The sequence below is a fragment of the Nanorana parkeri genome, unplaced genomic scaffold (assembly GCF_000935625.1).
Source record: "Nanorana parkeri isolate BGI_ZX_2015 unplaced genomic scaffold, ASM93562v1 scaffold119, whole genome shotgun sequence".
Lineage (NCBI taxonomy): Eukaryota > Metazoa > Chordata > Amphibia > Anura > Dicroglossidae > Nanorana > Nanorana parkeri.
Window position 1 is genome coordinate 1,845,536 of NW_017306387.1, and position 25,859 is coordinate 1,871,394.

General features: G+C 42.1%; 1 protein-coding gene across 1 annotated transcript in view; it reads left to right on the forward strand.

Moving 5' to 3' along the window:
* The window catches only part of PDCD11 (programmed cell death 11), a 45,329-nt gene that overhangs the window by 15,720 nt on the left and 3,750 nt on the right, over window positions 1-25,859 (forward strand). Inside the window, exons 14-35 of the mRNA XM_018553419.1 lie at window positions 1,269-1,412; window positions 2,121-2,315; window positions 6,302-6,472; window positions 7,420-7,642; window positions 8,579-8,731; window positions 9,112-9,231; window positions 10,460-10,934; window positions 11,029-11,091; window positions 12,060-12,147; window positions 13,248-13,337; window positions 13,802-13,904; window positions 15,760-15,937; window positions 16,968-17,021; window positions 17,607-17,729; window positions 17,815-17,937; window positions 19,987-20,140; window positions 20,689-20,788; window positions 21,329-21,361; window positions 21,604-21,746; window positions 23,146-23,372; window positions 24,933-25,101; window positions 25,480-25,633. Coding sequence (XP_018408921.1) covers window positions 1,269-1,412; window positions 2,121-2,315; window positions 6,302-6,472; window positions 7,420-7,642; window positions 8,579-8,731; window positions 9,112-9,231; window positions 10,460-10,934; window positions 11,029-11,091; window positions 12,060-12,147; window positions 13,248-13,337; window positions 13,802-13,904; window positions 15,760-15,937; window positions 16,968-17,021; window positions 17,607-17,729; window positions 17,815-17,937; window positions 19,987-20,140; window positions 20,689-20,788; window positions 21,329-21,361; window positions 21,604-21,746; window positions 23,146-23,372; window positions 24,933-25,101; window positions 25,480-25,633 — 3,283 coding nt within the window. The remainder of the gene's footprint in view (window positions 1-1,268; window positions 1,413-2,120; window positions 2,316-6,301; window positions 6,473-7,419; window positions 7,643-8,578; window positions 8,732-9,111; window positions 9,232-10,459; window positions 10,935-11,028; window positions 11,092-12,059; window positions 12,148-13,247; window positions 13,338-13,801; window positions 13,905-15,759; window positions 15,938-16,967; window positions 17,022-17,606; window positions 17,730-17,814; window positions 17,938-19,986; window positions 20,141-20,688; window positions 20,789-21,328; window positions 21,362-21,603; window positions 21,747-23,145; window positions 23,373-24,932; window positions 25,102-25,479; window positions 25,634-25,859) is intronic.

Sequence of the window (25,859 nt, forward strand, 5' to 3'; positions counted from 1 at the left end):
GTCACCTCCAATACAGGCGTTCTAGCACAGCACTGTGCTGGAACTCCTGTGACAGCTGAGAGGCGAAGGCAGCTCTCCCCTCTCACTGTTTACATGGAGCAAAGCGGAGAACGGACGTTCTCCGCACTGCTCACCGCTCTCCATCCTGAGGATCTTCGGCTGGCGAAGAGAGGTACGCGGAGGCGGGTGGATGGTGCTGGGAGGACGGAGCCAGTGACGAGAGAGATAGGAGCAGGGGGAGGACGGACCTGCAGTCTTATTACAAGTTATTGTGCCGAGATCACTTGTAAACAATCAAGTGACTTCCCCGCTCTACATTTACCCCTGCTTGGGGTAAATGTAGAAAAAAATCTTACCGCCTGGCGCCCGGAACTGCAATTCCCGGGTCTTCGGGAGATTCCATACCCCTGCCGCCCCTTCGCCTTGTGGCAAATCTGGCCTTGCCCCCGCCCTGCTGCCCCTCCTGTGGGCCCGAGACAGGCATGTCGGGTGTCGGCGGGGAAGGAGACCAGTGAATATCCATTCACTGATCTCCTCCCCACTGTATTGATCCCCTAATGTCACCTTAAAGGGTACCTGTCACTGCTAGTATGCTACCACATAGTGGGTTGAACAGTTTGGAGTACCGTATTTTGTCACCGTTTCCCACAATTTTTGACCTCAGCATGTGGGATCTCTATTTACTTTTCGGGCACTAAAATAACTTGTGTGACCTAAAAATTTCCAACCGCCACCATTTTATTCTACAGTGTCTTTGCTTTTAGAAAATATATAGGGGGTTATTCACAAAAGGGTGAAGGGTTTGGAGAAGGCAGGAAAATTGAACAATCTATGGGGGGTTTTTTTTTTAGACGCACTAACTTTTTTAAAGACTCCGTTTTAACTTCTGTGCTCAAGTACAGTGGTCTACTTTAATAGCATTTTTGAAGGGTTTTTTGAAATGTTAAAGGCAGCAGATTAATATTTTGGCCTTTTAATATAACAAATACAAACCGCATAGACACTGTATTTGGTAGTAAGGTTACAAGGAAGATTCTGGTATGTTGGTGGGAACTTAGCCATGTGTTGCTCCTCAGACACTGGTGGGATCTTAAAGAGTTTTTATTACACACCATAGAAGCACGAATATCTGCTTTTGTTTACTCTGAAATCCTTGTTTTTGGGTGTTTTTTTTTTTTTAAAACAAAAACCTTGTTGCTGTGTAATATTATGAACAGGGTTATCAAAATAGGCAACTTTGTTTTAAATATCTGTCAACGTTCTTGTAGGTGATCAAGGTGCGGGTGCTGGAGTGTGACCCTGAAAAAGAGACATTGATTCTGTCCTTCAGGATTATTGAAGAAAACGACAATGAAGATCAGGAAGACAGTACAGTATGGAGAAACCATTTAAATTGGCAAGAACCTGGAAAGGTATGATGGCTAAGTGTTTAAGTTGCCTTGCCTAAATTCTGGGGGTAGTCACTAGTTTTTAATCCTCGGAGAGTTCAGCTTTACTTTTACTGCCTGCAGACACTGTTACTTGAAGTGTATATTAACCTAATGTGAAAACTAGTTTTCTGTGAAAGTCACATTATACACACACACACACACACACACACACACACACACGTAGGAATTTAAAGGGTAATTCCACTTTAGAAGGTAAATTTGTGAAAATGAAATTATCGCCTCCAATCTCCCTTGGGAATCCCTTGAGATGATGTGCATGGTCACATGGGCGTGATTACGTTAAAATGTGTGACCACATGACCAGTCACAATCTTTGGTAGAACACCAGCAATTATCTAGAAGTATGTGTTTGTAGATTGTCTTTACAAAACACTGTGCCTCTGTTATTTTGAAGTACAGTTCCTCTTTACGCTAGGACACTTTTTTTTTTTGGCCATAATTTGTTGTCTTCAGCTCTTATTGTTGGAAACAACGATTGCTATAGATTGGTTAAATGAACCGTTTTGTCTCATTAGATTTGTATGTTTATGGATAACATGGCTTCATGTTTAACTCCTATAGGCTGAAAAGCACATCTGGCTCCGTGTTTTTCAGCAGATGTGCTCTGTAGACAGGAATGTTGTACAAGTGTGTTGGAAAAGTTTCTGATATTTTTCTTTCTTCTACCAGATAGTAGACGTGAGAATTGCAAGCAAGACCGATACGGAGTTGAAAGTATTAATTCTGCCTAAGGAGACCCCAGCAGTACTTCCCAAATTTCACCTCTCAGATCATATGGCCAACTGTGAGCTTCTCTTCCACTGTTTCAAGGAGGGTGACGAGCTAAGCCAAGTGATGTGTCTGAACAGCCCCAAAGGGCAAACTGTATCCTTTCATTGAAGCCTTTTTTGGGGGAAGGGGGACTACTCTCCAGTTACATTTTTGGCTACAAGCATTGCAATATTCAGCAAGAGGTATTTGGTAACAGACTCTCATTTAGATGGCCACCAGAATCACTTCTACTGTAAAGCCGACAGTCGGCTTTACAAGTTTAAACGGAGTCCCGGCAACTTCTGGTTTAAACAGCTCGGATGCCAGTGACGTACAGTGTAAAGAATGAGTTCAAAATGTTCCTGTACTTTGTACATATTAAAGTAACAGGTTCTCTTTTTAGGGGGCAAACAAAGCACCATGTACTTACTTTTCCTATGTTCTTGCACCCACCTGATCTACTCCCGGAGACCATAAAAACTACTTCATACATTTCAACTTTCAGAGAAAATTAACACCTAAACAGGGCTATGCATCCGCTGCCCCCATGTGACAACTTTTGGTCCTGGCAATTTGTCACTCAGCTACTGGACACAGTATTGACGGAGTCAGGGGGATTGTGACGTTCTCTCACATTTTAAAGTACAGATTAATTCTCTGGGTTCTGGTGGATAGGAAGCTATGCAAGGATGCTTATTTTTACCATCGTTTGCCTGTCCATTAGTATAGGTTTGCTTTAAGCAGGATTCAAGGTATTTATAGCATTGACTCTTCAAAGGCTACCTTTTATTGCCTAAAAATCCCTTAAATTTTATAATCTACCAAAATGTGAAAAAGAATTGCCTTTAAATACCATTACTGTAACGTACAAGTGCACTTTAGAAAAAATACCATAACTCCCAAGCCTAATTTTAAGCTAAAAACCCTAACTCAGGCCCTTGCTTACCTCTCTGTGATGGTGGCAGCCTACTGCGATGTTTACATCTCCTGGCCTGAAATTATCTCTGGTGCTGGCTGTGCGTGTTTTAGTAACTTCTCATAGACTTGAACAGAGCTGTTGTGCAGGTACGGCCAAAACAGAAGGTTGGCTGCAAATATAAATTTCTCTCCCGTTCATTGAAAGACACAGGGAACAGATCGGAGATCATGTACTGTAGGGTAATATCGCCACCTGCAGGAGAAGGACGCTAGGCACAAAAAAACTAAAGACCAATCACAGCCTAGGGGCGGCCCCTGCCGGTGGCCAAAAAGCGCAGCCTGTGCTTCTGCGCCCCTCTCCCAGTCTCCCTTGGTGTCTGCGGGGTCTTTGGGGGGGTCCGCTGGTGCACTGTTATCCTTGGAGGCTTTTTCCTCCACCATGGACGGTTTTGTGTCCCGTATGGAGCGCGTGCTGACGCAGCGCCCCCCACCGAAGCGCGCTTTGCCGGCCCCCTCATCTGTCCTTTTCTGGGGATTCTGAGGAAGAGGGGGAATTTTCTGCTGCAGCCGCGCAGCACGACCAGGGGGACTCCTCTCAGGCGGAGTCTGGTAGTGACGACGAGTCGGGGACCACCCTTATGGTCCAGGAGCGTGAATTGGTCACGGCCTTGGTTCGCGCTGTGCGCGAAACGCTGAAAATTGAAGAGACTCCAAGCTCTTCGGTGCTCCCGCCGGTTCCTTTTGGGACGCACAGGAGTAGGCGTTCTACTAAGGTTTTCCCTTACGTTCCTTTTTTTGATGATTTTGTCTACAAGGAGTGGAAGTGCCCGAGCAAGTCGTTTACCGTTCCCAAACGCTTCTCGGTTCGCTATCCTTTTGAGGAGTCCTTCCTGTCTAAGTGGTCTACTTCCCCCCGCGATGGATCCGCCGGTTTCTCGCCTGAACAAGGCTACGGTCATCCCGGTGGAGGATTCGCCTTCCTTTCGGGATCCCTCGGATAGGAAGGCGGAGGCGGTGGCGCGTACTATGTACTCGGTTTCCGGGGCTCTGCTGCGCCCCGTGTTGGCTTCGGCCCTGGTCTCCCAGACTTTGACTGAGTGGATGAAGATGCTGCGTCAGGGTCTTGCGGAGGAGAACGTGTCTCCTGCTTATGTCGATCTGACGGAGCAGGTGGTGCAGGGTCTGCAATACTTGTGTAATTCGGCCCTGGATGCGGCCCCGTTGGTTTCCAGGCTATCTGTGTCGGCGGTTACTCTTCGGCGCCTCCTCTGGCTTAAATGCTGGTCGGCTGACCAGGCTTCCAAGAAGGCTCTGACGGAGCTCCCCTTTACGGGGGAGCGTCTGTTCGGGGCTACCTTGGATGAGATCATTAAGGATCTGACGGGATCTGACTGCCTCAGTTGAAAAAGCCCAGGGACCAGCGGCGGAAGCCTGGTCCTTCCTTTTCCGCTCACAAGCGGCTTTTTCATCCGCCTCCGCCCTCTGAGAAGGGCGGGAAGTTCAACAGGCCGACACTTTCCCAGGCCGCCAAGCGGCCCTGGCAGCCTAGGAATGCCAAGCCCCAGGGTAAGCCCCCCTCGGAATGAAGACCTGCCCCCATCCCGGGATTCCAGGGTGGGGGGGACGTCTTCGGCTCTTTGTGGGCCGCTGGCTGTCCCGCGTCTCCGACACCTGGGTGCGGGAATTGGTGCCCTCGGGCTACAAGATCGAGTTTCTGTCGCGTCCCGAGGACAGGTTTTTCCCTGTCCTCGGTTTACGGTGCCAAAGAAGGATGGGGTTCGCCCCATCCTGGACCTCAAGCGGTTGAACGTCTTTGTGCGCGTTCGCCGGTTCCGGATGGAATCGATCCGCTCTGTGGTGGCGTGTCTTCACCAGGGGGATTTCATGGCCTCCCTCGACATCAAGGATGCCTACCTTCACGTTCCTAAGTGGATTTTCACTTTTTTAAGGTAAATATGTACATACTGTCCTTTTAACCACTTCACGACCCATGATGGGATAATTCCCTTATGAAATTTGAAGGGGTTGAATAGAAAGACGCCGGGAGTCTGTTCAGTTTTGTAGAGCTGCCAGATCACTTCTGCAATCTGGTAACCGGGGGCCGCCCCCCGCCGACACCCCTAGTTTCCTGTGCTCTGCTGCCCCTCCTACGGGCCCAGGACCGTCTTGCCAGGTATCGGCGGAAAGCTGGGGAGAAGATTTCCTCCCTGTACTGTGGGACTGGAAGCAAAGTGTATTGCCTCACTTCCGGTTCCATACCTGACGGTGCTGGGCTCCTGAACCTCAGCAATAAGCTATTGAAGTGTGATCTGCATTTCAATAGCTTGTTTCAAGTGTAAAGGTGGTACTAGGGGTCTTAAAGAGGACCGGTCACTGCCAATATGCATCACATGGGGGGCTTGTTAGCCCCCCATGTGATAGCAATTAAAGTAAAGTTTAAAAAATATAAAAAAATTTAGTCCCCATGCGAGCACGCACATGTAAACATGCGTCTGGTGCGCCTGCGTACAAAAACAACAATTGTGCCATGTTTGGTTTCGCCACACACGTCAGAGTGAGCGCAATAATTCTTTGGCCAATATTTATGCATATCTCTAAACTGATGACCTGTGGGGGCTTTTAAAGCGTCGTCTATGGACTTTTTGAGGTACTGAATTCTGTTGCAGTTTCACGGACGCACACAATTTTTAACCTGGGCGTGTTGGGTATCTATTTACTCGTAACCTCATCTTTGATATCTATAAAACAATTTGTTTGTAAGTGTTTTGGGGCACTAAATTTAAGTGCATTTTTCACAATATTTTGGGGTTTGATAAGTTGCGCTAATGTCGTGCAACATAAAAATTTGCAACTGCCACCATTGTATTCTATGGAGTCTTGGCTTTCAGGAAATATATAATGTTTGGGGGTTTTAAGTAATTTTCAGGCCTAATATGTGGATAACGTGTGCAAAACATGAAAAAAAAGCCCTGGTCCTTAAGGGGTTATTCTAATTTGCAGAGTTGACGGTGAGCTGTAATTTATTTTGTACATTAGTTGATATAGTTACCTTGGGTTCTCTAGACTCATGCCAGATGCTTTTTTCTTGGTCATTGTCTTGTAATGTAGTTCCAACACCAACAAGTGGCCCTGTAACGTTGAATCCTAAATGCTGCGACTTGCTCCTTTACCATCCTATGCAGATATTGACCAGAAAACCCACAATCATCTCCTTTGTGGAGGAGGGGTCTTCTGTAAAAGATTTCTCTGAAGTTCAGGTTGGAATGTTTCTCACTGGATTTGTCCGAAACATCATGTCCTATGGAGTGTTTGTGGAATTCTTAGGTGGACTGGTCGGACTGGCCCCCATCTCAGTAAGTAACAATTGTATGGTTTTCTTTTTCTTGTGCTCCTAAACCAACCAGCACACTCTTGTCAGGCCAAGTGTTCTTTCTAGTTATGCTAAGGATACTCTGTATTGCCTTGTGATTTTCTGCAAATGAGTTTCAGTATAATATCAAGATAGGGAGCCTATACATGCATTGGCAGATGCAGAATCATTTTTCATGACATTTATTATCTGCATTTCTGATGTGAACTATAAAAGAGTCAAGCAAAACAAATGGCAAACGCTCTCTTCAACTCATAACCATCTTCCAAGCAAGGTGCACATGGAAGGGCTTTATACAGTACAACAGCAAAACATTGCCAGGCACACAACAGCCAGCATGCAAAAAAAAAAAAAAAGGTTAAAAAACAGAGGTTTTAGACGCACGTCTTCTGCAGAATATGTGAAGGCCGCACCGCCTCGTCAAGGCCTCTGTGTAGTGCGGTCCTATCTCTAACCTGTGAGAGTCTCCATCTTGGAGCACATGTAGCAAAAGATAAATTTGGGTGCAGGTTCGCTAGGAGGCAGCCTTAAAGGCACAGGGACACCCAAGGGACCCCGCACATGAAAACGGCAGCTGAGACCCCCATTGTGTCACTGCACCAAATGAGTCAAGCAAAACAAGGACCGTACTACACAGAGGAGCCTTGACGATGCAGTGAGGCTTTCACATATTCTGCAGAATGACCAGGCAGCATGTGACGGCAGCAGTCCCCTCCTGCTCAAACTGTATTATTCGGCCTCTGTGATGCTGCCTTATGGATTCTATTTCTCAGCTAATCAAATATCTTCTGCTTCCCAGGGAACTCAAACTGGGTCCTGATTGTGCGCGTTTGGCAACAGCTCCACTTGGGTTCAGTTTTGTAAATCAGTCAATAGCTACACTGCAGTGTATTTCTGTAGGCATGACTTCTTTTTTTATTTTCTTTTTAGGAAGTCAGTAACACGTTTGTGACCGACCTCAATGACCATTTTGTACAAGGGCAGACTGTTGTTGCCAAGGTAACGAACGTCGATGAGCAAAAAAAACGCTTTCTGTTGACCCTAAAGATGTCCGAGTGCGCCTCTGATGACTGCTCAGCCGAGAACGTCTCAAGGATCAGGCAATGTTTCAATGAGCTGCAGTTTTCCAGGGACCTAATAAAAAAAACACATGGTGAGCTTTCTATATTCTCACTGAACAAATCTTTTATATCAACTATCTGCATTTCTTCAAACCACCTTCTTCCATCTGTCTTTTTCTAGGGCTGGTTTGAACCTGATTGCCTGTTTTTGGTGCAATACAGACCGTTTTCCCTCACTTCCATTCTGGTGGAATAGCTGTTGCTGTGACGGCAAGTGAGGGAAAATCTCTCTAATGGAGCACCTTTTGGACTACCCATAATCTAGGCCAAGGGTAACTAACCTCGGCACTCCAACTGTTGCAGAACTACAAGTCCCATGAGACATTGCGAGACTGACAGCCAAGGGCAGAGGCATGATGGCCTTTGTAGTGCCGAGTTTGCCCACACCTGATCTAGGGCAAATTCAAAGTTACATTCATTCCTGTAAGTTAGAGCAGCGGTTCCCAACCTTTTTGGCACCGGTTTCCTGTAAGAAATGTTTTCCCGGGAGGCGGGGGGAAGATGACCGGGCTGTTTCTGGTTGATTCAAGCACATTTTTTCTGCACTTCTTCTTTATTTCTATTACATTGTTATATATAATTAAATAATTTTACAACTCACCATAATGCAGAACCGGGGTCCGAAGAGTCTCTCGGACTGTACAGCAGTACAGTCGACGCAGCAGACGTGACTCACTCCTCAGATGGCCACTCGCTCCTCACTAGGGCCCAGAGGGCCGCCTCTGCCTGATTGTAGCCTATTTGCAGGGGCAGGCTTGAAGCGCGAGCTCCACATGCCCCTGCGTTAATCCGACCCTGGCCGAGGACAGGTTGCGGACAGGCAATGGATCCCTGCATTAGAGTACAGTTTACAGTTTATCTTAATCAATATATATATATATTGAACATCTTTTTTACATTTTTTTTAATGTAGCGAAGCTCATTCCTCTGAGACATCTGTTTTTTGTTTTCTGTCTAATAATTAGAAGAAGTGGATGAGGGAAAGACCGTCTTTTCTCTAGCACCAGGGAAAAAATTGATCCTCGTTGTTGAAAAATTAGAAGAAAACGGTTCAGTTCTGTTCAATCCTGGCAAAGTCCCTGGAGCCCAGATGATATCAGCTGTTCAACACAAGGACAAAGGTATTATTTTTTTGTTTTTTTCTCCTATATTGCAATTTACACATCAGTCGACAATTAAGCCTAGCTTAATACTGCTCAGCTTCTAGGGAAGCTTTTACTGTGGGGACACGAGATCTCGGTGATGACAAGGGCAGCTCTTGCCTTCAGTCCTGGTGAAGCAGGGTTCTGCTCATTCATGGGATAATTGGAAGCTGGTCAGTATTATGTAGGAACCAGCAGCTGTTTCCGGGTATCTGGTCACACACATTTCCTTTTGCAGCAAGACTCTAGAAAGTTGGCTACCAGCTTCAGTTTTTTAGGCACATTGCATTTGTTTTTGCTCGGCCCCATGCAAAAAAGGTTTGTCTACTAATGTTTTTTTTAAATGGCTTACGTTCCAGAAAAACCTTTAACTGTAGGACAGAAAGTCAAGGCTGTGGTTCTACATGTTGACATATTGAAGGCCCATGTTTATGTCTCTGTGGATGAAGCTTTGGTAAAGAAATGTAACGAAAATGTAAGTATTTTATTTCTCTCGCTGTGGAATTCTGTGCTAAAATTCCAAAGACATCTTAAAAGCTAACAAGTGAATGTTGATAGTTTGAATTATCTGCCTACTTATTATAGTTCTTGGGGATTACAGCGCCTAGATCTATGTGCCCAAGTTCCAGCATTTGGAGATCCTAACTTTGGTCTAAAATAGATTTGATACATTTTTTGGCATTGTTCATGAGTCCATTACATGCTGGAAAATTGTTAGCTGGCACATTCTCTGTCCTGGCTGTATATAAATGGTGTTTATATTGTCATTAAAACAGTTCTAACATTCATTATGGTGTGTAATATTTCAAGAAGCAATGGCAGCCCCAACATTTCTCTTGATACTGGTTTGCCTTAAAGATTTAGGGAGGGGCTGCATATGTTATGTTATGTTTGTTGCTACTGCTCTTATCCTTTAAAGATGAGCAGAGACAGATCTAAAAGGCTCCAATTTAATGCAGCTCTGTAATCATTAATACATCATTAAATGTATGTATGTAAATGCAAGCAGTGTAAACCCCCAAAAATTTCACCTGGTATCAGCCAATTTCAGTCCCTGTACAGCAGGGCTGGAGTGTGAGAGGACGAAGCATCAAATGGAGCCAATCAGTTCATGTGCTGACAAGAAGCATGCTCATAAGAGGAGAGTGCAGAGTAAAAGAAAGACAAGCTGATCACTGTGCTGCTTCTCCTTTCACTGTCCAATCAAATGCTGGGGCGCGTCCAGGATGACCTGGATTCTGAGGCAGTCATTTACAGGGTTATTCACAAAAGGGTGAAGGGTTTGGAGAAGGCAGGGCAAGTGAACAATCTAGGATAACAGGTGATTTGGAAAAATTCTCCAATTCAACTCACGTTCCAGCTCAGCTATGCTGTCCGACTGTTCACTCATCCTGCCTTCTCCAAACTCTTCGCCCTTTAGTGAACAACCATATAAGTGTCTGAGGACATCTAGTGGATAAAAGTATTGTGGGCACAATCTGTGGTTTGGAGGTGTATATTTAAGCAAAAGCTGGTTTTGTTATTTTATCTAATAATGGGCTGTTCAATTTTACCTCGTTGTTTTTGACTGTAGTTTTTAAAAATCTTAAAATCCACAATTTTATAGCAAAAGCTCAAGAAATGTAGTTTTAAAAACACAATGCTGCTGGCTCTTGTACAGTTTGATTTATACAAAATAAAGCACAAACTTTTTATTCCAGTTTGCAGAAAATTCAGTGCATTCCGCATTCGTACAGCATTTGTCAGAAGAATTTGCAGTCGTGTCTTTGAATGATACTTCGAACCTCGCGGCTGTCCCACTTAAGCGTCACTTTAATGACACTTTCCGGTTTAAGACAGAAAGGCTAAGTCTAGGACAGAAAATCTCAGTGACCATATTGTCGGGGGATGCCCATGAACACGGACTCCTATTGGCAGTGCAGAATTCCAGCTCAGGAAAGGAAAAGCTGCCAATGAACTTTGCGAAACGAACATCGTGTCTTGGAGAATTGATCACCGGGACTGTGAAAAGCATCAAGCCCACCAGTGTGTTGGTGTCAATTACAGATAAACTAATTGGCACCATCCATGCCTCTCAGATCATGGAGCATGTTCCTGCAGGTGTCATGCCTACATCCAAGCTGAGGCCTAAGCAGAGTGTGACTTGTCGTGTGATTGGAGGACGAGATGTCAAGACACACAGGTATGCTGTCTTCAGATTATTAATAAAGACATATGGGTAGATGAGTTCTATGTACCCTGATTAATATTTCTGTTTTGCATCTATCATGTGACAGGTTCCTTCCCATTTCTCACCCACACCTGATGCGGTCAATTCTAGAACTCAGTGTTCTTCCCAGGTAAGAGACCTTCTCGCCTATCTGTGCAGTGTTGTGTTTTGCATAAAGCAGCGTTTAAGTCCCATCTGTAACAAAATCTAAGTAGGACTATACTTTACAATGAAAAGAACTGCGAGCAGGCAGGATTTTTATTACAGAAGACACATTATTTGCCTCTTCTTTAATAAAAACCTTCTTACCTGGACGTTCGCAGTATTCTTTAGAATGTACACAGAGCTGCTCATGTGCAGTTCAGTGAACAATCTCCCATGTGTGTGTGTTACGTCAGCCCGGCTAATCAAGATGGATCTAGCAGGTGACTGGGCAAAGATGCCAGCAAGGCGAGGTGGATAGAGTTTAGCTTTTCATAAGTTCCAATTACATAGTATTTGAGGTTGAATAAAGACATTAGTCCATCAAGTCCAACCTATTAGGATCTCATTCTAGGAGTACCCGTACCCAATAAAATAAAATTTTTAGCCAATTGATGGCTAAGTAAATTAATAACCTCACTGCTGAATAGAAGACTTTACTCAGAAAAGATGCTGTAAGTGACACTGTGGGAAATGCTAGGTGCCTGGCTGTCAGACCGCCATACTTGGTCACTGTGCTTTAACAATGCAGATCAGCCCTTCATAATCTTTATTTTTTTTACTAGATGCAACTAGCATGCTCAGATAAAGGTCAGCAATGGGAGCTTCTGTATTTTTCTCAGTACGGTTTTTCTTTAAAAGTAACATGCAGTCTCTTCTGAAAAGACCATCACTCTAGCACTTTTTCCACCAAGACTCCTGGCCAGCATATAGTACGCCCTAGGTATTATGACTTCTTTATTTAGTGTAGTGTGACTTTACAGAGGGTTTTCATTGAGAGGCAGAGGAAATCGTGATGGGGTTTTTTGGGGGGTTTTTTTGTATTCACCATAGATGGACATGTGTTTCTAGTTGATATGACTTTCCCCTTGTTTATGCGTTTGTTTTTTCTTTCAGTCTTTTGAGTACTGAGGCGACAGTTGAAAAGCAAAAACCTCTGAAAATGTACTCATCAGGTGATGTGCTGACCTGCTATGTAGCCAAGGTAAATCTCTAACATGTCTATGAAGGTTTTCATTTCATCCAAGTCATGGTATAGCTAGTAGTAGTAGTTGCTCTTATAAAACTGGACTTGTTCTAGAACATTGAAGGCAATTCAGTTTCTTCCAGGGGGCCAAGTCTAATGAGCATTACAGTCCAGTTTGAATGTAACGGGCCACTACTAGCTTATTCTGCAATGTGTCAAAAATCCTTTACATGAGCCATTCTGTTTGGAATTCATTGCAGAAGAGCATTCTGTGATTATCTCTGTTTTGACATATGGAGTGTGTGTGTGTCTAGACACACACACACACGTGAGGTGCACCGAAATTTAATTTTTCAAAAATGAAACAAAATTAAAAAAAACAGACCGAAACTGTTTTTTTGCCTAAACTTTTTCCAATTGTAAAAAAATGTTTAATTGTTATTCCTGTCCATTCATAGCTTGTGGAGATAGTATGTTTTACCATGCCCACAATCATGAATGAACAGGAAGTGATGTTGATAAACCTACTCTGTCCTCGATTATTTACAATCACTCCACGATCACTGATCTCTGAATGTTTCTATACCTCCATCCTGACTTGTCACAGGAGGCTGTGTGCGGTGTGGGGAGGAGAGCTCTATCTCCTCTGACAGCTGATGTCTCTCCCGCACCACCAGCCCCGTCTCCTGTGACAGCTGTCTCCGCCCCCACACCGCCCCTCTCCTAATCTGTCACAGGAGGCTGAGCGGTGCTGAAGGACAGACGCCAGCTGCTCACAGCGCTCTCTTCCCCGCTCGACCTCCTGTGACAGTTTCCCTGCTCCCCACTGGGACACAGAGCAGCACCCAGTGGTGAGGAGAGAAACCACCACCAAAAGATTGCACTTTCGGCATTTTGCCAAACATGCCATTTTCGGCCGATGTGTTTTGGCAGAAGAAATTTCGGTGCATCCCTAACAAATATAGAAACTATATTTGTGTATGTGTATATACTTTTTTTTTTCTTTTCATGCACACTTTATATTCCCCCTCCCCCCACAATCTCACTGACATGCGTTTTAACCATAATAATCAGCATTTGTAACAGCTTGAGTTATTTGTCTCTCTTGGTCTGCGCAGTATATCAAGGAGAGTGAATGTCTAGAGGTGGAACTCTCTCCTGGGATTCGTGGCAAAGTAGAACGGCTGCTCCTAGCATCTTCTTTGAAGGTACGGACATCATAATTTTCTCTTTACGCTTTTGCAGCCAAATTGGGAGAACACTTGCTTTATATTTGTGAAATGTTCCCATTCGCATAACAGAACTTAAAATAAAATGCTGCTTACCATTTTACTTACTTTCAAATCTTAGCTTTCCCCTTCTATGTAATGTTATGGAGGAAGCTGGGGAGTTATGTTTGCCATAATTAACCATGTGTGTACTGTGCTTGTCTACACAGTAGCATCTTTTTTTAAACAATCGAAGCCTGTAGTGTCCTAATATATAAACCTGCTCAAAAGAAACAACTGTAAAGGCAAGAAATATATATATTTTCTAATTCATAGATGGGTATGCTGCGTGAATGGGAACACATAAATCTATAGCAGTCTTTCTCAAGTTTGACTACAAAGGTTGAAAGACACTTTCAGCCCATCTATTTACAGATAAGGAATCATTCGATCATCTTTTGTAGGTTTTGAGGCATCCAGAGAAACATTTCAAGAAAGGCCAGGCGCTGTCCGCCACTGTGGTTCACGTGGATGACTCTCGTAAAAAGCTTTCCTTGTCATTAACAGGTAATATACAGCTGTCTCTATGATAATTTGGTACATATACATCATCATTGCTGACACTTCATTGCTTCTCTGATTTGCTGCAAATGTAATTCATGCATAGTTTGTGCACATGCTGTGTATGTGCATAAATGTCTACCAAGTGATCAGTTTTATTTTCAATTCAGCGATCCACAATAGCCACACAATGAAAATTAAACTTCCCTTCAGTGCCTTTTGACTGGGATTGAGCGTTGCACGAAACGTTTTGAGGTTGCTGAATTCTATTTTTTGTATTAGCTGCTTCACCTTTGCAAGCAACATTTTTTAAAAGTTGGCTATATTGAATATGTTTGTAAGCTCTCTATATTCTAGTTTAACGACTTGGGGGTGGAATTTATCATAGCAATTGCGTGTGTTTGTACTTGCACGGAATATATTTGCACCAGATTTATGATGCTAGTGTAATGTTGTTGATAAATGAGGTTTAATAGACTCCAGGAAAGAAGACTTGTAACTTCTGGCAAAAAGCTTAACTGTCGCTTCTTGAAGAAGTGGTCATGGGGACTTCTTAAGTAGTGATTGTTTTCCTAGGTGATGCTCCAGTTTCAGACCGCCCAGAACAAGTGCAGATGAAAACAGGTGCAAAACACGTGCAGTTGGAAAAGTAGTGCAAGCTCTGGTGAAAACAGGGGCACATGTTAAAAGACAGATTTGCACATAAAAAAAAATGATCTAAGAGGCATTTGCTTTGATAAATCCCTCCCCCAGGTGTTTACACCCCCTTCCTGTCCAGGCCATTTTTCAGTATTCAGCGCTGCGGTACTTTGACATTTTTCTCTCCCGTTCATTGAAGGACACAGGGAACAGATCGGAGATCATGTACTGTAGGGTAATATCGCCACCTGCAGGAGAAGGACGCTAGGCACAAAAAACTAAAGACCAATTAAAGCCTAGGGGCGGCCCCTGCCGGTGGCCAAACCCCCCACCTACTGACAAGTCTCCAGTTTTTTATCAATCATGCAATGCTGTACTGAAATTAATTTTATACCATTTTTTGGGGGACAGATAGAGCTTTCGTTTGGTGGTATTTAATCGCCACTGGGGTTTTAATTTTTTACTATATTAAGGAAAAATTGCGTATCATTTTTTTTTTACATTAATTAAATCAATTATTATCACCCAATTTTTGGGTAGAATATAAAAGATGGGGTCACGTCGGGTAAATAGACACCAAACATGTCAAGCTTTAAAATTGTGCGCTATAGCCGGCGGATCGCTTGTATGTAAACAGGTATCGCTGCATGTTTTTTTACATTTTGGCAGTTTTCCGCTCTCGTGCGGGTGACAGGATGTTTAAAAACGCCCGCTCAGATCCAGGAAGCTACCAGCCGGCGTTTTTTTTACAACGGCTGGCCGAGAAGCGGTTAATTTTTTTATGTATTTTACTATAGATATACATGTTGGCGATCACCTGATGTAAATAACCTTGTCAGATATACATCAATGCAGTCATTTTGCTTGTTACATATGTAGTGTTACATGGTTGTTGGCGCTTTACTGCTTCTTACAATGCAAGTCTAGTGCGGGGCTGACATCTTTTCTTGGTAGTTGGGTAGAGTCACTAATAGTGACTGATGTTCCTGTCTTTTATGGCTAATTCATGCAGCTATACATTTAATGTGGTAACAAAATAGGGAGGAGTAAGTCAGTATCAGAAATTTCTTTTAGGTTATAATGTAGAATGTGTGATGAACATGCTGTATACTATACTTTTCTCTTGAATACAAATGTGTACAAGGGTATTGTGATAACTGTAAAAATAAATGTTGAAAACTGGACATGTGGTACTTACTGAAATACACATTTTTCTTTATAGACATCCACACTCTGACAGAGGGTTGTGTCACTTATGGCTGTGTGAAGAGTGTACTTCCCAGTTTAGGCCTACAGATAACCTTACCATTTGGAAAGACCGGGAGAGCTAATTTCTTTCAGTTAAACGACTGCTATGATGAGGTCTCCCTGGAGAAGTTCACCGTTGGAATGTTTGTAAGGTAGGCAAATGGTTTTGTTTTTGGGGTTTGTTTTTTTGTTAATACTGGTGCAAATTAAGTATTGCATGTTCGATAGGCCTATGAAAAGTCATTCAAGTTCAAATGCTCAGTACATGTTATTACTAGGAATGCACCGATACCAAGTTCGGTACATGTACAGATACTTTTCCAGCTCCAAGACTAGACTAGAGAAAAATTAAAAAGTTAGGAGGCAGCTGTCATTTGTAAGGATCATACGGAGCTCCTGGGATTTGTACATCTCTGTTTTAATGTATGATTTTGTTTTTATAAATATAAAGGGATGCAATAGATACCAGTTTTGCGAGTACAATTACTGGTACATTTTTGTTGTCCTGCGACAGTTTTCTAAAACAATACAGACTAATGATTTCAGGACAGTGGTGGAGCGCCAGAGCCAGGTCCCAGCTGCAACCATGGTAGTTCTCATGAAAATGCCTAGTATCGTATTACTACTGTGATAGCATCTAATGCAAGTAGGAGACAGTGCTGCGTCATTTGTAGCAGTTGCAGTTATGTATGGATCCAGGTGTTGGATAGGTATAGCTGAGGCTCCGCTCAAGGCAAAGTGATCAGTCCAAGTGGAGCCTTGGATGTGTCCAATCCAGATGTATGTGAGAAGCGCCACAAGAAATTTCTACATGAGGCCGACTGATTGCATTGAAAGAAAGCTAAGGCGAGACGCAATATTTTTTTTTGTGAGGCAACCTCTGAAAGTGGGCGACTTTTTTATATTATCCAAAATTATTGAGCAGTAAACAAATGGTCTACTGCTTTCTAGTATTTAAACTTTGTGTACAGAGGGAGTCCTCCTTCAAACTGGGCTGGGACAGAATAACTGTAAAGCGTATCTAAAGGAAAACAAATGTGTGTGAATGTCATTGTTTCGAATCGGTCCATAATTCAAGCAGACTTTCATATCATGAGTTCTTCATTTGTTCCCATGAGGAGAACATTAAAAAATCACTGTGAATTTAAGCCCAACTTTGATCATGTTCTCTTCATTTTTTAGGTGTTGCATACTCACTGTTGGAAGTAAAATAGATGTGTCCCTAAGAGAATCTCGGTAAGTGGTCGATTTCTGCATTGGCGTCCTTAGCACATTGTTAGTAATGCCATATTAAACCACATTATGATACATTGGTTGGTAATTTGAAATTGTTACCCCCCCCCCCTTTTAAATCCACCAAAGATACTTGTCTTTCCACTCCTACCCACAAGGTGGTTTTACGGCTGGCGGCCTTATCCTATAAACAACCTGTCTGGTCTTGCACAAGTCAAGGTGGTATTGAGGCCCAGATCTTCCTTCAGTTTCAACCTCTCACCATCTGCCCCTTGGTTCAGCTCCAGTGCATCAGAAGGAGATTTCCCTTTGTGTGGGTAGGGTAGTGCTGCAAAACTGAGTCATGCTGGTTGTAGGAGGGTTGTCCAATCCTCCTGTAGACATCAGTATAACCTGATGGTGTAACACTTCTGTGTCCTTTTTTAATGGGATTTAAGAAAAGGATTTTAAGGTAAATACAAATGTATTTTGATATTGACTAGATATTGGGATGGATCAGTTTATGTGTGCAGTACTTCAATCAGTGAATATTGATGCATGTTTACTTTTTTGAGTAACCTTGAATTTCATATTCTTCTCATCTCACAGAACAAATCCTAAAAGTGTCAGCAAACAGATAGATGAAGACATTCCTTCTATTGACTGTCTGAAGGAAGGGCAGCTCGTTAAAGGTTTTGTCAGTGGAATTACAGCGAAAGGAGTGTTTTTGAAGTATGTATATACAGGTTGTTTAGTCATGTGGCTTCATGTATGTGCATGACAAAAGACTGACCATATTACTGTGCTCTTACTACAGGATATCCAGCTCAACTGATGGTCATATTTTGTTCAAGAATATTACCTCTTATTATGTTAAAGATCTAGAGATGTATAAGCCGCACATTTTTGAAGGAAAGTTGCTTACTGCCAAGGTTATTTCGTAAGTTGTTTCCTTTATACTTTTATAGAAATTATGGGAATAAGAGGGTGGGTGTACCCCATGTCTTGCAGCCTATGGTGGAATTATTCCAATGCAAGGGAAGACTTAAAGCCGAATTCCAGCCAGAGGCAAATACATCCTGAAATGTATCTCTCACCTTTATCTTGCTGAAATCATTCAGATTTTTCTATGCAGCTTGCTTCAGTATGCCTTTTACATGGTGACAAAGAGCTCATTTCCTGTACAGAAGACCATGTAACAGAGACCCCGGTCCGAACCCGCTGCACGTCAATAACATGTGACTATACGCAGTTCCAAACCGAACGTACCGTCACAAGGACGTGGCGATACCACTCCCAGCCTCACCCTGCACAGAGATTTCACAGCTCGCAGGACAACATTCTGAGCCTAGCAGACTGAGGGCGATCATTACTAGGGTTGTTTAACTCTCCAGTTAACCCTTTAAACACCCAAATAGTAGCTGCCGCTATATGTTTTAATGGAAACGTGCACCATTCTCGGCAAATGCTGTGACAATTCAAAACTTAAATCCTATGATACCACTGTACTTTAAGACGGGAATGTGACAGATTTCACTATACAGTAGCACTCTTCACGGAGGCTTGAAAAAAAAAGAAACGGTGCAGAAAAAATATACATAAAAAGAGTCGGAAATAAGAGTAAAATAAAAAAGAATAAAAAAAAGAGACCTGGGTTTTGTAAGTTCTGACCGAGTCCAATTCAATGCAGCGAAAGATGGATCTGAATGGCTGTTTCTCCAAGTAAGGCTTGCAAAGATTCTTTCTTGATGCTAAAGGGGAACACTTCTTGGATGTCACACAAACCTCTCCTTCGTATGTTACGAGGGCCTCCTCAGCTGCCCCTCCAAACATATGCAGTACATCTCTGCAACACATGCACATTTCCCCATTCTTTATACCTTTAAAGACCCTGCAAGTACAGACAAATGCCTATTGATCTGCCAGAAATGCACTCAACTTAAATCTTGTGTGCTGGCAACATATAGCTTTTTTTGTGTACTGAGGAATGTCACCCCTCTGTGTCTGTTGTATCTGGTCTGTCAAACTCAACCACTTCCACTCTCAGACCTACACAACATAAAGGCTAATCATTTTGTAGTCCAAAAAAGAACTAGGAGCTCTTTGAGATAAGAGGACGTGTGCAGAGGACACCTCCTGTATTTCTGTCCAGATCAACGGGTTTGTTTGCACTTCTCTAACCGATATAGCAAACACTTCCAGTTGTATATTTAGTAGAACAAAAGAGAGTAAGGAGTTGGGGTTTACATACACGTTAAAGTTCAACATCAGCAAAATACCCAGCTGCTAATCTAGGGGCTTCAGTACTTTTTTTTTAGTTCCAAGTCTGGAATAAATATTCATATTAAAGTTATGATTTTCCTGATCTGCATATTTGCTCTCGGTCAGTGTCAAGGAGGCCAAACAGCCAGACAAGTAGCATTTTCAGGAGAAGGTCAGCAATGGCAGCCTTTCTATTTTGACATACAAGTTCACTTTAACAAGCGGATCATTTGGGTAGGGGAAAAAAAAATGGATGTTCAAGTTTTCAGCCTATAGCAGCCCATATGACTCCCCCTAAGAACTAATGAGTACAGTAACATGTTGCTGTGCACTTACAGCTAATTTAAGTAGGGATGCACTGATACTAGTATCGGTGCTGAGTATTTGGGCGAGTACTCATATTCGCCCAAATACTCCGATGCCTAGCCCGATACTTCCAGTATCAGGAAGCCGGCTCCATGCTCTCTCGTCACTAGTGTCGGTGCATCCCTAAATTTAAGCAACCGAACCCAGCCCTAATTGCTCAAATGCTCATTTAAGAAATCTCAGTATACCTGCTGGAAAATGATTTTTAAATATTCAGTCCAGGTTATTCTGGAGCTCACATTATAGGATCAGATTCTAAAGACACCATGTCTTATTGGAGAGTAGCCACTAGGGTAGATTACTCGTTTAGGCATCCATTGTTTGTAATGTGCCTTTTTTTTTTCTCTCTCTCTCTTTTTAGCATAGATAAAGAGGAGAATCACTTAGAGCTGTCACTTCTTTCTAAGGATACTGGAAATCCTGATATTATTCCAGAGTCTGCTGGCTTCACCTTAAGGTGCAAGAAGGGAGATAAAAACAAGAGAAGACGGACAGACACTGAAAGTGAAGACAAGGTATTGTGTATGAATGGTGATGTAGCACATGTGACCCACAGAGGGTGACTCCGTAGAGAAAGGCTTTCAGTGCTCCTGACACAAACCGGCACTGTTCTAGATGACTGCTTTGTAATGCATAGTATTAAACTGAGTGTCTGCCTGTATTTTCTGCAAAGTTCAACACAGCTGCACTCTGTGACCGGCTGTGAGTGTTCAGAGTATATGAATGATTGGCCAGTTTTATTGAATCAGATTGAACACTAAAGCGCAGAGAGGTAGTAACATTTATCTTAGTTTCTACATACACAGTTGAATACTGCAGCCAATTAAATGTTTGTGTTGTTTTTTTATGAATAAAAGAGCGACAAAAAGAAAAATATGACCAGTTATGGGCAACATTTAAACTAAAACGTCATTTAATAAAGCTGCCAAACACTTAATCACACCAATGGTGCACTGCTGTTCCACTTTGTGGCTATAAAGTATTGTCTTTTAGTTACTGGTTTGAGTAAGAGGTAAAATAAAATCATCCCTCAATAACTCTTTTTATACTTGCCAATTGTTAGATCCCTAACAAGAAGAAATCCCGGCAGTCACAGGATGATGAAGACAGTGGAGTTGAGGTTCATTACCGAGAACAGGAGACGGAAAATGAGGTTAAGGTTAGCGAATAGTATTTATCATAATTTCATCATAAATATTGTCGTTATTTCTAATATTTTGTTTTCTAAAGGTTTGTTGTTGCTATTAAGCACCTTGTTGTTTACTGTTATTGCTAATTTTTATTTATCTTTATTGTTTTTTGTTTTTAAAAGTTTAGCTACCATCCTGTCTGTCAGATTCATACATTGGTGGATTGTTTCAGTTTGACTTGCGTATTATTGTTCTGACATCCTTCACTTTTATTATTGCCCATATTAGGCAGCATTAGCTCAGCAATGGTGGGTTACTGTCAGGAGTTTGTACATTCATGATTATTATCCTGTTACTAGCGGAGAGTAATCATCATATGGGTCTGTAAACATTGTAGTTAAGTGCAAGGTCTGTTTGAGGTCTGGGCCCTTCACTTATAGAAATCACTGCCTAATATTACTTAACATATGTTATAAAGTTAGATTACATACTCGCCTTAGTCCCATCTTCCACCAACGGCAACCAAATGAAGGTGACTTTGCACTCCTTCTGGTGAGATCCCAGGGAATGCAGAGCAGCCTGGGTCTCAGGAGAAGACATCTTCTGGTGAGATCTGGGGTTCTTTTGGGTGTCTTTTAGAAATTTGTGGCATCAAAAGTGCACCATCCTATACTTTTTAAAAGTAGGAAAGAAATGCAAAGCTATGATTTTACAATTCTAATGTTCTTGTGGAAAAAGAGGCAAATACACCATGTTTATCAGCTTTGCTTGCAAAATAAAATGTTGGATTTTTTTTGTGAATGTTTTGTTTGATTTTTTTTTTTTTTTGTGTGTACCATAGAAAGAAGCTGGCAGTAAGTCTCCCCCACCTCGGCTGCAGGTTTCCTCCGGCTTTTCTTGGGACGTCAGTCTAAATACTCTCAAAACTCCTTTAACCGATGGAAAGGAAAGCCGCTCAGACAGTGAGGAAGATGAAGAGGAGCGCCCCAAGGTACAGAAGGTTTATTTAATCTATGCATTGACAGGTCTTGGATATTGAGTTATCATTTCATATTTCAACTGGTTATTGTTTTTTCCTTTTTGCTTTTTTTTATTATACATTCTTTGAAGTCTGTTTTCCTAAAGCATTTTCACTAGTTTTTGTGCTTTGCAAGTTTCTCACCAGTTTGACAGTAGTGGCAGCCATTGGGTGGACCGGCTTGTTTCCCAGAATTTTAGCTTTACAAAGTGCTGGTGATATCATTGTACCTGTTAACTTCAACCATTTGATTAGCGTGAGATAATAGCAGACGGTAGTAGCCCCACTTTTGCAATGAAATTTGAGAGAACCCCATTATTTGCATAGGTGTTACAATATACACAGCTTACCTAGACTTTATTCTTGCCTTTCTAGTTGTTTCTTTGAAACGGACCATTGGGCAAACTGCGGGTTACTCTGAACAAATTTAAAAGTGAAACTGGAGGGGGACAAAGCATGGACAGGCTCAGTTTCCTCTCATATGACACATAATGCAGAACACAAGCCCTGATATCTTCAACCCTTTGTTAGGACAGATAGTGTTCAAATCTAGTTTACAACTGATACTGAGATCTATCAGGATAATACAGACAGGATTGATTATGGTAAAACATTAACTCCCCAGTTATGCAGTGTAACTGGTAACATGTAACAAATATAAAGTAGGTGTTATCCCAATTTGGCTGCAAAAGTAACTATTTTTCTGCTAATAATATAGTTGTATACAAGTGACTTGTATAAATTGAGTGTTTTGTCACCATGCGGCATAGACATATCTGCAAAACTTGGCATACATGTTCTTCTTTCATTGTGATGATTTGTAGGTCTTGTGAGCCAACTCCAACAACTTTAATAGCTTTCTCCTGGTTTTTAAATGGGCTCGCCATCTTTCAGTACAAAATTGGCCGATCATTTGTGATACAAGTGTTATTGCTGTGAGATATGATGTGAATTACACACTTGGTACCCAGTTGATATTATCTGGAGTATCTATGCAATCTTCGTGTCCTCACTGAGATGACCTAAAGCTTTAACTTATTTCTGATTTGGGAAATAACACTGATCTGTGAAGCACGGATTACTAAAAACTGAATACAGAAGCTACATTGTTCTTTTTTAACTGCCTGCCCGCCGACATGCATAAATACATAAACCCTGAGACTTGGTTACAGTAATCGATTTCAGTAAAACTTGTGTCCTGCAGGACTCGGCTCTTTTACCTTTTTAATTGTTCGCACTGAACAGGCTAATGTTAGAGTGGTGGATGCCGGTGTGGTATTTTGTCTGCTTGGTAATGCTAATTGTATTTATAAAGACATTGTTCAGTATAATAAAGTATTTACTGTGAAAACTGCTTGCATGCACATTTCAGAAAAAGAGCAGCCAGACAAAACAGGAAAAAGTGAAGAAACAAGCTGGAAAAGATGCCACAGATACAAGTCAGGAACCAAAGTCCGTTAATGAATTTGAACGCCTCGTCATTGGCTCGCCTAACATCTCTGCTAACTGGATTCAATACATGGATTTCCACCTCCAGGCCACAGAGCTGGAGCAAGCACGAGCTGTGGCAGAAAGAGCGCTGCAGACTATTTACTTCAGGTGATGCGATCACAAGTAAAATATACTTTCATTGCCTGAGTAGGTAACATAAACAGAGCCTCATGGAACCCATTCTCTAGCACTTCTGTTCTTACAATCCTTTATTATTAGGAGGGAGGATACCTGCTGTAGCTATAAAGTGCAGACAGCTTGAGGTGGCCTCCATACCCATAGCAGCCTGTTCTTGTGGCATAAAAATGATCCCTGTTCAGAGTTTGGATAGCCATAGATGGGGCAGATGTTCCCCTGAGAAGGATAGTCTGGGTGATATCCATCCATCATTTGCAACACCAGGACCCTCTGCTGTTACCTGTGCTACATGCTTGACCACCTTAATTCCACAAATATCACTATCCTTACTCCTAAGAAAAGGGAAGGATCAGCCAGCTTAAACTGTGATTTCCCAGCAAGTTGTAAAATCTCTGGGAGTGTATGTCTAATGTGCATTGTCTAATGTCGAATGTCAAGTGTTCATTGTTGTCTCTTACGAGTACCTCCATAAAGAGCTTAATATTTGGTCAGGATCATGCATTTCTGGCCATCCTTTCTTAATGTGGAGGCATGGGAGGGATTCTGTAAGATATTTGTAAACCTTTTAGCTTCTACACTTAAACAGATGCCTTTAGCAGATGAGAAAAAAGCTGATGGAGAAGATGAGATGGTCGTTTGGAACCATCTTCAACTCAAGCAGAGAGGGCAAATGCAAGAAAACACATGTAATAGAACATGTTTAAACCTTTTGTTTGGCAAGTGCAAAAAATACCTGTTGATCTTGTCAGAAATTCAAAGCTGTCCTGTGGCCGGAGCTCCCTTGTGTTTTTCTCTAGGGATGCACAGATACTTTTTGAGTACCAGTGCAGATACTTGGCATTTTCATGAGAACTACCAGGGTTGCAGCGGTTGCAGCTGGGACCTGGCTCTGGCACTCCACCACTGTCCTGAAATCATCAGTCTGTATTGTTTTAGAAAAACTGTCACATGATAATAAGCAAAAATGTATCAGTACTCGCAAAACTGGTATCGGTGCATCCCTTTATATTTATAAAAACAAAATCGTACATTAAAGCAGAGATGCACAAATCCCAGAAGCTCCGTGTGCTCCTTACAAATGACAGCTGCCTCCTAATTTTTGAATTTTCTCTAGTGTAGTCTTGGAGGTCAAAAGTATCGGTACATGTACTCGTACCGATTACTGTACTTGGTATATGTGCAACCCTAGTTTTCTCAGTCTATTTAGCTCTCCTAGTTCTTAGGAATACAAGTTAATTAATGCCAATGTTTTGGAAATAAACACAGTGGGAGTGGATGAATAGTTTAGCAAATGAAAACTGGGCAGGGCTGACACCACAAAAATGCTGTGTTTTGTCAGTCGACAACAGGAGGAGCGGAGTGCATTTGTGGCATATTAATAGGTATTTTCTGTACTTGCAGGGTCTTTAAAGGAATAAAACATGGGCAAATACACATGTATTGGAGAGATGTACTGCATGTGTGTTTTTTTAATTTAAATGTATTTTGCCCTGATATACACTTGAATATACTAACCCATTGTGCTTGCAGGGAGGAGCAGGAAAAGCTTAATGTATGGGTGGCCATGCTGAACATGGAAAATACATATGGCACAGAAGAGACCTTACTGAAGGTGTTTGAACGAGCCGTTCAGTACAACGATCCATTAAAAGCATTCCAGCACTTTGTGGACATTTACATAAAGTCAGAAAAGTTTAAGGTAAAACATTTTTCCTCAAAACACAAGGACTGAACTTGCATGAAAATGATGTTTTGCTAAGCTTTCGTGTCCAATGCTAACATATTCCTAGTGCCCTGCAGAAATTTGTGACTGTCAATGGAAAGGCAGATGTGTCTCTGGTTTATGGGTTGTAATGGACAGCCTGGCAATATCTGCCTGCATTGTGAGGTGCAAGATGGTGGCACCTTGTTGGGGGGGGGGGTCTCTGAAGGCAGACTTTTTATTAACTGATTATGCATTATTTCATTTATTTTTTAGCAGTGGTTTCTGTAAACCCTAAATAAAATATCAGTTCTGATTAATTGCACTTGAAGACAACCTCTTCACTTGTGGTAAATAACATTTTCCTGTTTTAAGGAGGCAGGTGAGCTGTTCAACACAATGATAAAGCGATTCAAACAGGAAAAGTCTGTGTATTGGAAATATGCCACGTTTCTTCTTAAGCAAGGCCAGTCAGAGTCTGCTCATCGCCTATTGCAGCGGGCACTGAAATGTGTTCCAGAAAAAGAGCGTGAGTATTAACGTCTTATTAATGATATTCAATGATCATTTACCAATGTCTTGTGTAGGTGAATATTTTTTTTAAAAAGAGCGACATATGTAGCCCTAGCATGTTTGTAGTAATATCTTTCATTCAGCACCTGGGTCATGTGTGCATAGTTGATTGCGATAGGGCAACAACAACTAAGCGATAATGAGAATCGTTGTCAACGATTCTCATGATCAATTAGTTGATT